Source organism: Rutidosis leptorrhynchoides, chromosome 7 (genome assembly GCF_046630445.1).
Source record: "Rutidosis leptorrhynchoides isolate AG116_Rl617_1_P2 chromosome 7, CSIRO_AGI_Rlap_v1, whole genome shotgun sequence".
In the NCBI taxonomy this organism is placed as follows: Eukaryota; Viridiplantae; Streptophyta; class Magnoliopsida; order Asterales; family Asteraceae; genus Rutidosis; species Rutidosis leptorrhynchoides.
Genome location: NC_092339.1, coordinates 44,165,999 through 44,177,567, shown reverse-complemented (window position 1 = coordinate 44,177,567; position 11,569 = coordinate 44,165,999). Strand labels below are relative to the sequence as shown.

General features: G+C 32.8%; 1 protein-coding gene across 1 annotated transcript; it reads right to left on the bottom strand.

Annotated features, from left to right (window-relative positions):
- Window positions 1-6,360: 6,360 nt before the first annotated feature.
- LOC139857329 (V-type proton ATPase subunit d2) lies at window positions 6,361-10,789 on the bottom strand. The gene is made up of 10 exons (XM_071846071.1): window positions 10,516-10,789; window positions 9,461-9,581; window positions 8,851-8,958; window positions 8,675-8,777; window positions 8,243-8,323; window positions 7,669-7,754; window positions 7,506-7,565; window positions 7,371-7,419; window positions 7,155-7,289; window positions 6,361-6,698 (listed from the first exon to the last, which is right to left on the bottom strand). Exons 1-10 carry the CDS (start codon window positions 10,694-10,696, stop codon window positions 6,567-6,569), a joined length of 1,056 nt encoding a protein of 351 aa, XP_071702172.1. The 5' UTR covers window positions 10,697-10,789; the 3' UTR covers window positions 6,361-6,566.
- Between the last annotated feature and the right edge of the window lie 780 nt (window positions 10,790-11,569).

Below are 11,569 nucleotides of genomic sequence, written 5' to 3'. Positions count from 1 at the left end.
ATATGATATAAATTTCGAAGTACTAAAGCATCCGGTACTTTGGATGGGGTTTGTTAGGCCCAATAGATCTATCTTTAGGATTCGCGTCAATTAGGGTGTCTGTTCCCTAATTCTTAGATTACCAGACTTAATAAAAAGGGGCATATTCGATTTCGATAATTCAACCATAGAATGTAGTTTCACGTACTTGTGTCTATTTTGTAAATCATTTATAAAACCTGCATGTATTCTCATCCCAAAAATATTAGATTTTAAAAGTGGGACTATAACTCACTTTCACAGATTTTTACTTCGTCGGGAAGTAAGACTTGGCCACTGGTTGATTCACGAACCTATAACAATATATACATATATATCAAAGTATGTTCAAAATATATTTACAACACTTTTAATATATTTTGATGTTTTAAGTTTATTAAGTCAGCTGTCCTCGTTAGTAACCTACAACTAGTTGTCCACAGTTAGATGTACAGAAATAAATCGATAAATATTATCTTGAATCAATCCACGACCCAGTGTATACGTATCTCAGTATTGATCACAACTCAAACTATATATATTTTGGAATCAACCTCAACCCTGTATAGCTAACTCCAACATTCACATATAGAGTGTCTATGGTTGTTCCGAAATATATATAGATGTGTCGACATGATAGGTCGAAACATTGTATACGTGTCTATGGTATCTCAAGATTACATAATATACAATACAAGTTGATTAAGTTATGGTTGGAATAGATTTGTTACCAATTTTCACGTAGCTAAAATGAGAAAAATTATCCAATCTTGTTTTACCCATAACTTCTTCATTTTAAATCCGTTTTGAGTGAATCAAATTGCTATGGTTTCATATTGAACTCTATTTTATGAATCTAAACAGAAAAAGTATAGGTTTATAGTTGGAAAAATAAGTTACAAGTCATTTTTTTAAGGTAGTCATTTCAGTCGAAAGAACGACGTCTAGATAACCATTTTAGAAAACATACTTCCACTTTGAGTTTAACCATAATTTTTGGATATAGTTTCATGTTCATAATAAAAATCATTTTCTCAGAATAACAACTTTTAAATCAAAGTTTATCATAGTTTTTAATTAACTAACCCAAAACAGCCCGCAGTGTTACTACGACGGCGTAAATCCGGTTTTACGGTGTTTTTCGTGTTTCCAGGTTTTAAATCATTAAGTTAGCATATCATATAGATATAGAACATGTGTTTAGTTGATTTTAAAAGTCAAGTTAGAAGGATTAACGTTTGTTTCTAGTGATTACAAGTTTAAACCTTCGAATAAGATAGCTTTATATATATGAATCGAATGTTGTTATGAACATCATTACTACCTTAAGTTCCTTGGATAAACCTACTGGAAAAGAGAAAAATGGATCTAGCTTCAACGGATTCTTGGATGGCTCGAAGTTCTTGAAGCAAAATCATGACACGAAAACAAGTTCAAGTAAGATCATCACTTGAAATAAGATTGTTATAGTTATAGAAATTGAACCAAAGTCTGAATATGATTATTACCTTGTATTAGAATGATAACCTACTGTAAGAAACAAAGATTTCTTGAGGTTGGATGATCACCTTACAAGATTGGAAGTGAGCTAGCAAACTTGAAAGTATTCTTGATTTTATGTAACTAGAACTTGTAGAATATATGAAGAACACTTAGAACTTGAAGATAGAACTTGAGAGAGATCAATTAGATGAAGAAAATTGAAGAATGAAAGTGTTTGTAGGTGTTTTTGGTCGTTGGTGTATGGATTAGATATAAAGGATATGTAATTTTGTTTTCATGTAAATAAGTCATGAATGATTACTCATATTTTTGTAATTTTATGAGATATTTCATGCTAGTTGCCAAATGATGGTTCCCACATGTGTTAGGTGACTCACATGGGCTGCTAATAGCTGATCATTGGAGTGTATATACCAATAGTACATACATCTAAAAGCTGTGTATTGTACGAGTACGAATACGGGTGCATACGAGTAGAATTGTTGATGAAACTGAACGAGGATGTAATTGTAAGCATTTTTGTTAAGTAGAAGTATTTTGATAAGTGTATTGAAGTCTTTCAAAAGTGTATAAATACATATTAAAATACTACATGTATATACATTTTAACTGAGTCGTTAAGTCATCGTTAGTCGTTACATGTAAGTGTTGTTTTGAAACCTTTAGGTTAACGATCTTATTAAATGTTGTTAACCCAATGTTTATAATATCAAATGAGATTTTAAATTATTATATTATCATGATATTATCATGTATGAATATCTCTTAATATGATATATATACATTAAATGTCTTTACAACGATAATCGTTACATATATGTCTCGTTTAAAAATCATTAAGTTAGTAGTCTTGTTTTTACATATGTAGTTCATTGTTAATATACTTAATGATATATTTACTTATCATAGTATCATGTTAACTATATATATATCCATATATATGTCATCATATAGTTTTTACAAGTTTTAACGTTCGTGAATCACCGGTCAACTTGGGTGGTCAATTGTCTATATGAAACATATTTCAATTAATCAAGTCTTAACAAGTTTGATTGCTTAACATGTTGGAAACATTTAATCATGTAAATATCAATCTCAATTAATATATATAAACATGGAAAAGTTCGGGTCACTACAAGATGTTCGGCAAGTATTAGCCCAGTGGCCCATTCTACCACATCTGTAACAAGATTCTTCAGAATTTTTAGAAGAATTTTCTTCAACATCTTGTTTAGTGGGCTTGTTTTGTGGTTGATATTTATATTTTCGTGGATTATTATTTCTTTGACCACCATGGCCACGACCACGGCCACGTCCACGCCCATTCCCATTACCATAAGGATGGTTTCTACCATAGTTATGGCTTTTGGCATGATGATGACGATGGTTATTATAACCACGACCTTGCCCGCGTCCTTGTCCCTGTTTATAATTATTTGCAGTATTTGCTTCAGGGATTGCAAGTGTACCAGTAGGACGGGATTGCTGATTTTTCATTAATAGCTCATCATTTTGCTCTGCAACCAAGAGATATGAATTAAGTTCAGGATATGTGTTGAACTTTAGCATTCTCAAATTTCTTTGCACTGTGATGTTGGCAGCATTCATTGTGGAGAAAGTTTTCTCCAACATGTCTGCATCACTTATTTCATGTCCACAGAATTTAAGTTGTGAGACTGTATTATACAGAGCTGAGCTGTATTCATTTACTTTCTTAAAGTCTTGGAACCTTAATGTTCTCCATTGATCCATAGCAGCTGGAAGTAAAATTTCTCTTTGATTATTGAATCTGCTTTTGAGACCTTCCCATAAAACATGGGGATCTTCTACAGTCACATAATTATTTTGTAAACATTCATCAATATGTTGATGAATAAAGCAACATGCCGTTGCTTGTTCTTTTTCAGAACAAGTATCGTTTTCATTTATGGTTTCAAGAATGCCCATTGATTTAAGATGCATTTTTTACTTTTATAACCCATGGCATGTAGTTGTTTCCCGTTGATTCTAAAGGAGTAAATTTAAGCTTTTCCAGATTCGACATTTTCTATTATCAAAAATTAAAACAAACAACATGATAAATTAGAGTCAATTTATATTCATAAGTATATAAACATTAAACATAAATTTAATATAACATAAATGATAAGTAGGCGACAGTGTCGACCATATGTAAGCAATCATAAATAAATGTTATATAACATAAATGATAATTAGGTGACAGTGTCGACCATATAAATGTTAGATAATAGAAATATAAATGTTAGTAACATAAATGATAATTATGCGACAGTGTCTACCATATAAATGTTAGATAATAGAAATATAAATGTTAGTAACATAAATGATAATTAGGCGACAGTGTCGACCATATATTATTCAGGTGGTATAACCGACCATATATCATTTAGGTGGCAGAGCCAACCATAATTAGTATTAAGATTATCGTGCTGATAACGTGTTATAATTCAGTAGGCTTATAATTACCTTTAGTGGTTTGATTCTTGATGTTATAATTCAGTAGGCTTATAACTACCTTTAGTGGTTTGATTCTTGATTAAGAATGCTAATAATGAAGTGTAAGAACAAAGATGATAATGGAGAGAAAAAAAGAAACACTTTGTAAGTGTGTGAAAATTGTGCAAGTTTAATGCTTGCATTCATGACTATTCATAGCAAAAATATCACAAGTTTAGGTAATACAATAATATTACTTTTGTGTATCAATAATTGACTATCCATTTATATATATATTTATATATTATAACATTATGTGTATTTTTTTTTTTTTTTTGTTTTCCTCTCCCAATTCCGTCCACAAAAATGCTCAACGTAGTAAACAAGCAGGGCGAGATAGGCTGGACGCGACCTGGGCTGAAGGTGGGTGGAAGTGGTGCCAACGGCGCCCAGGGTGGGCGAGCCTGGGCGGTGGCCCTGGGCTAACCGTTGGGAGCGCTCTAATACCCACATGTTTTTTGGTCGTTTTGGACCTTTTGAGTGTGGGAGGCTTTTGGCGTTTCACACAAGGAAGAAAAGGGTAAAGGGCTTCAAACATGAGGGATCAAACTTGCCAAAATCAAAGGGTAAAAAGTGTGCATATCCACAAAATCTAAATGCCTAATTGTAACTTTCATATTTAATATAATAAACATTAAACAAAATCCACCCGAATTTTTAATGGGCTATATATTTTTTTCCCCCCGCGAGTTAAATTTCTCCGTCGTCACCGTTTAACTCGAAATAATTTTATAAACAAAACACAACTAGCTATATACAAAACGGAGCTTCTTTTAAAAAAACATTCTTTAGCAATTTTATATATATATATATATATATATATATATATATATATATATATATATATATATATATATATATATATATATATATATATATATATATATATATATATTTCCCGCCGTGAGTTAAGTTTCCGCGTCGTCACCGTTTAACTAGAAATAAGTTTACGAACAAAACGCAACTAACTACATTCAAAACGGAGCTTCTTTTAATAAAGCATTTTTTATCAATTATATATATATATATATATATATATATATATATATATATATATATATATATATATATATATATATATATATATATATATATATATATATATATATATATATCCGTCTCTTTCTACCCCTTTTTCCTCCAAATTTTTTACCTACATTTTCTCTCAATATTGGTTTTATAAAAAACGTTAAAATGTTTTACCGCAATGCGCGAGCCATTACATATATTATATACCAAACAACGTATATCCAAATACAACCGCAGCAACGCGCGGTCGAACTTTTCTAGTTAATTAACCATTAGATAAAACTTCATCAAAATGATGCAGCTCCAAATTATTATTATTATTATTATTATTATTATTATTATTATTATCCTTATATACTAAATTACATCGCCAAAGTTGAAGTTTCAGTTATTAATATACTAAAGTACATGGCGAAAGTTGTAGTTTCAGTTATTTTTAATTGTCGTTTTGAGTTTGCGTTCACACTACAAACGGTCCCTCAAATTCGGCTCAATTTACACAACGGTCCCTCAACTTTATACTTTTTCAGGGGTAAAAAGCGTAAATACATAACTTTATTAAAATAAAAGAAAATAATTCCACCCGAATTATTAACGGGCCTTATCTTCTCGCTCGGTGCGAGTTAAATTTTTCCGAAATCACCGTTCAACTAGAAAAAATCTAACGAACACAACGGGACTAACTACGAGCGAAACGGACATCGTTAAAAAAACACTAAATATTTCGGGCTATATTTCATACATATACATATACGTACAACAAACAAATCAACCTATTAGATATATTAGGTACCAAACAACATATATCCAAATTCGACCGCGCGTTGAATAGAACCGCAACAACGCGGGGTCGAATTTTATCTAGGTACAACCAATCAAGCAAAAAAAATATCCGAGCTCAACTTGGAACAAAGCACAAATTACTTAAAGTATTAGAAGCTCAGATTTCAGAATAACTATACTCTTGATGTGCCATTGTAGAAGGAAAGTATCTAACATCGCTTATTAAAGCCATGTTTGGCAACAAATTTTTTGAATTTTTTAGAACCTCTTAACTTTCAGATTTTCTTAAAGTTATTAAAGTTTTTTGAGGAAGGGAAAAGCTGAAAGCTACTAAAACTAACGTTTAACTTTTAGCTTTTTATCATCTTACTGTTTATTTTACAGCTTCAACTACTCTGTCAAACAACTAAATACATATAATTTATAACATTCGGGAGAAAGCTATAAAAATTAAAGGCGGCTCAACATCCTCCTAACTGAATTTATAAATTTGGGCTGCATAACAAAAGCTAGATTTCTAACATAACATTTATTAAGCAACTTATTAATATGGGTTTTTAAGTACAGGCAGGAACTCTCTTAAAAAACAAAATAATTAACATACACAATAAAAACTTTATTTCGCGAAAATCTGCACGCAGATGCATCACTCTGCAGGCATGAAGCGATTAAATAACAACAAATGAATATACATAAACGCTGTCGTTATTCCCAGCTTAAAATATGAAGACGACGCTGTCATGAACCCTAGATTTCTGATTCTGGGCAACACACTCTGATATCCACATCAAGTTCCTGATCTCCTGCTCCCTCAGTCTCATATATGCGAAGAACACACCGAAGTGGAACTGCATATTTGTACAACGACTATGTTAATAAGATGACTTTTTTGCGCCGGTAGTCCCTCGTTTGTACATCAATTTGCACACCGCGTCCCTGTCATTTTGTTTTAGCTCGGGTGATTCCTTGATTTTACAAATATTGCCTTGGTGGTCCCTCCGTCTATTTTTCGTTAAAAAAGTCCGTTAAATGCCGTCAGGTGATGTCGTTTAAGATGAATTAAACGACATCAAGTGATGGCACTTGATGCAAATTTTTAATGAAAAACAGACTCAGGGACCACCAAGACAACATCTGTAAAATCAAGGGATCACCCGAGCTAAAACAAAATGATAGGGACGCGGCATGCATATTGAAGTATAAACGAGGGACCACTTGCGCAAAAAAAGTCTAATAAAATTAAAAAATAAAGTAATCATTTGTTATGGGATTTAATAAAATTAAAGAAAACTGCAAGAACAAACCTGTTGCTCGAAAGATAAGCAGAGTCGTTTCACTTCCTCTTCATAAAACGCCTTATCGAGCATCTGACTCTCTCCGTACGATAACTTCGAGAATATTGGCTGGTAAGGAGGGTATTTCTCCATCACACCACGAACCTACCAAATACGACTTTAGAAGCACGAAAACTCAATCCGCAGTGTATAAAATATTGATTACATATTTACATTAAAGTATACCTGATCTATATCCTCACAAACAGCAAGTTCCTCGTGACCATAGGGGTAACTATATCAAAAAGAAACAAATTCAGCAAGAACGTAACAGAACAGTAGCACAAAAATATCTAAACATGAATTGTTGTATTTACTTACAGTAAACCAAAACTGGAATACAACTTCCTACGATCATCTCGAGTAAGCTCTGTTCCAATGCTGCATATACAACCCATACGAATAAAAAAATACTATTTAAAACTTGAACGTTTCCGTATAGATAAGTGTCCAGCAGGAACGAGTTTTCAGATAGTTAAAGAACCTGTTTATGGTGATATTAACAGCTCTCCTGTCAGCCTCAAATGCTAAAAGATCAGACATAATTTCAGCAGTTGCGCCACCTAGTTTCTATTTGTATATTCATGTTAGCTCAGATGCACAGGTACGATGTTTGCATTCCAAATAAGGAGATGTTAAAAATGCGCTTTGGAATTTTTTTTAATCGCCTAACGGTGTCAAATAATCAGTTTGACCATCCAGTTTACACAAGATTAGATATCAAAGATAAAATAGGATAACCGACTTAAATCCTTCTTTACCCCTAAGGTATTTACTTCACATTTCAAAATGATGATTCTAAATTTATTTATTTTTTATTACAAGAATGTCCCTTTTGGTCATTTAATCTTTTAGTTCCTTTATTAAACATAAATTGCCAAAGACATAAACGACCTAACTTATTACGATTATTTTAAATTCAACCAACATAAGCAAATCCAAACACTATACTCTAAAAATTGTTTAACACGGTTGTTTTTTAAATTGTGATGATTGAATAACATATTATCACTTTTTCAACACACATCCGGACACCTTTATAATCAACAGATACTTACCTGGCAAAACCGATAGAAATCTTCAAGATAAGCCTTGTAAAGAGTATTTCTCATTATCTCAATGTTCATATCATCCAAATCCTGTAGATAACACCAAGTTGTCTTTTAAAGTAAAAGTAATAGGAAATAACTATCCTAGATTGCCATGCAAATTTTGTTTAAGAACTGAACCAGCCTACGTCTACACTCTACCTGTGGTTACAATCATCAGAAACTTGTGTAGTGAATGTTAAAAGAAAAATATAAAAAAAAAAAAAAAATTCTACTCATTGCTTTCTGTAGCATGAAAAATGTCATCTAAAAATTATATGCTATAGACAGCACAAATGACTTATATTCAGCCTAATCTACTAGTTTTATGACTAAAATTTATAAAAAAATTAAAACAGAAATATTTTTTTACAGTAAAGGTGATGTTGACCAATCATATACCTCTGATGTGATGCACTCAGAGAAATATGGAGCAAGTGGTGTATCAACAAGCACGAGTCTATAAAGCTCGCGCATATTTTGAGCAACGGCCAAGGTAGCAATACTGATAACAAACAGAAAATATTACATAATCAGCATTTGCATCAAAATTCTAAGGATTAATTTAAAAATATTACCTGTCAAACATTCCCAAAGGGTGGCATTTTTCTAACAGTTCTTGAACATCTCTCTCGTGCAAGGTTCCAGTAACAATCAGGACAACATTGTCAATCATGTGACCATATCTGAAAGGGCAACACAAAATTTAGGCCCCAGTTAATTAAGACTTATCAAAGTTTTTCTATCTTCTTGCTGTTTAGGTACAGTGTTTTTCAGGTAGGCCAAAAGTTCCATTTTTGACATGCTTGAGTGAACATTGTGATCGCTTTGTTACTGACTTTTGAATAAAGTGTAGAGATATTGGTAACTAAGGAATTGTCAGATGTCTTCAAGGTAAGGTCATAACCAAACCTTCATCATTTACATGAGAGGTTAACCAGATTTTCAATACAGTCAAAGTCAGAATAGTCAGAGACCTTAAGTTATACTCCGTAATCAATAAGGGTAATACAGTCTAGGTCCAAAAAATAGACGTAATATGATTGAAAATAAGAGATCATTATGGAACAGCGTGTGTTGTATTCAAAGTATAGTAAACGAACATTTTAAAAGGTAAAAATAATATTTATAACAGCACAAGATAGTTAAGAAAAACTGCATCTTTAGGATGACAAGAGAAGTGCATACGTTATGTACTCTAAGAAGGTTGACAGAGGCTCGGTGGCTTGGCATAACATGTGCTTATATTCATCAACCAACTTAAGGGTACACTTCTCTACAATTGTAGTGGTATGTAACGGGGAAGGTTCTGCATAAAAAAACACCACAAAAATGGTAAGCAAAGAGAAACTAATGACCTATTATATTGATATATGACGCAAAAGATTAAAACCTTTATGAAAATAACATCAGCTTAATAGGCACATAGCACTTCATCCACTATTATAAATTGGCTTTTCCTATTCATAATCTAATCCCTAATTGTAAACTACTTACAACAACATTGACATATGAGTTCCACATTAACATCCGAAAGTGGTTCACCCAAGTAGTTGGGAGGGGGGGAAGGTCTCAAGTTCGAGTCCCCTTTCATTAAAAATACCTGTGGAATTTATTCCGATAAGCCAGGTTGTCCCACGGGAGGTTTTACTGACCATATCCAGGATCCAGGTCCGACCCACCTGCCCCTCGGGATGGTTTAAGGTTCGGATCCTTGTAATATGGTTCGGGTTTCCGCCCGAAAGCGCGTGTGTGCGTGGCAAATGAGAGTATTCGATGCCAACTATTGCCTTTCAAAAAATTCTTTTTAACTCAATTGGCAAATCCAAGTTTATATTTCACCGTCATCTATTTATTGATTTTTGCATAACCAAATCGAGAGCAGTAGCTAAGTACTAACATAAGTACGAAAAATAATTCAACATACAATGTGGGATTTAGTTATTTTTTTCAAAAATTTACATGTTAAGCAAAGAAAATGAATCATTTTAAAGTAGATTTACAACTAAGTTCACATGATCTAGTCTAGTTCGACCGATCAAACCGAAATGTTAAGCCTGAGACTAATTATAGCTAAACAGTAGTTTGAACTTGCAGCTCAAAAATGCTAATAAGGAATTGATCATAATTACATTCATTATCAATAATTATAATCATTAATCACTAAAATCGATTTCAAACAAATCAATCGAACATACGAAATCAAATAATAATAAACATACAGAGTGAAACTGGATATATACCGTTTTGAAGATAGGGACCGTATTCAGTGGCAGATAGATGCATCTTAATGTCATCTAGGGTTTCACACTGGCACAAATTGTTGTAATCAGCAGCGGTCAACAAACCAGATCTGTGGCCCCTAACGATTGCTTCCAAATAGCCTCCATGAATGTTGAACGTCATAGCTTCGAATCCGTACATCTTGTAAGATTCAATAGAGATCTCAGATTGAAATGAATCGGAATCAGACTATCGGAGGAACCCTAAAATTGAGATTGAGATCGATGTATACACGATTGATTATATTTATATTTATCGTAGTTATTACTATTATTTATTATTATTATTTATTTATTATTTATTATTTATTATTATTATTATTATTATTATTATTATTATTATTATTATTATTATTATTATTATTATAAACTTAAAAGTTTTAAAACTTACAAAAAATTAGTGGGAAGCCTAGAGACAATCTGGGCCCCCACACCTCTAGCAATAGCAAAACCTATCCTAGTAAAAATATGAGCAGCAGCACCGGCACCAATATCTTGAGCCATCGAACTCTTCTGAACCCGCTTTAGCAAAGAAACAGCCTCATTCTCTAATTCCCCAAGGGAAGAAAATGAGAAAGGAATGAAACCATAACCAATCGCCAGACAACTAGATTCGTACTTGACCCGCTTCCGACGAGCCGCATCAATCACAGCACGTCCAGGGACAAAGTCAGAAAGCCCAGACTGTGTCAAAGGAGAAGATCCTGTCAAGTCAACACATACATCGCGACCACAATCCCAGGAATAAAGTAACACATCTGCAGGTCTGAGGGCCCTGTCGTGTAACATCCCGCGTTTTTCCGTTAAATTTATTTTTAACACCGTCTTTTTTTTTAATAATATCTTTCGCTATTTAAATTCCCAATTTCCGTTGACTAACGTTTATAATATTCTCGTTATTTAATTATAACACCACTCGTCTACTCGAGCGTTTTTAAAATATTTCGTTTGGTTAATTCCCGCACCCGCTTTGAAACTTGAGGGACTAGTTCCGCCACTTGACCAAAGAGGTGGC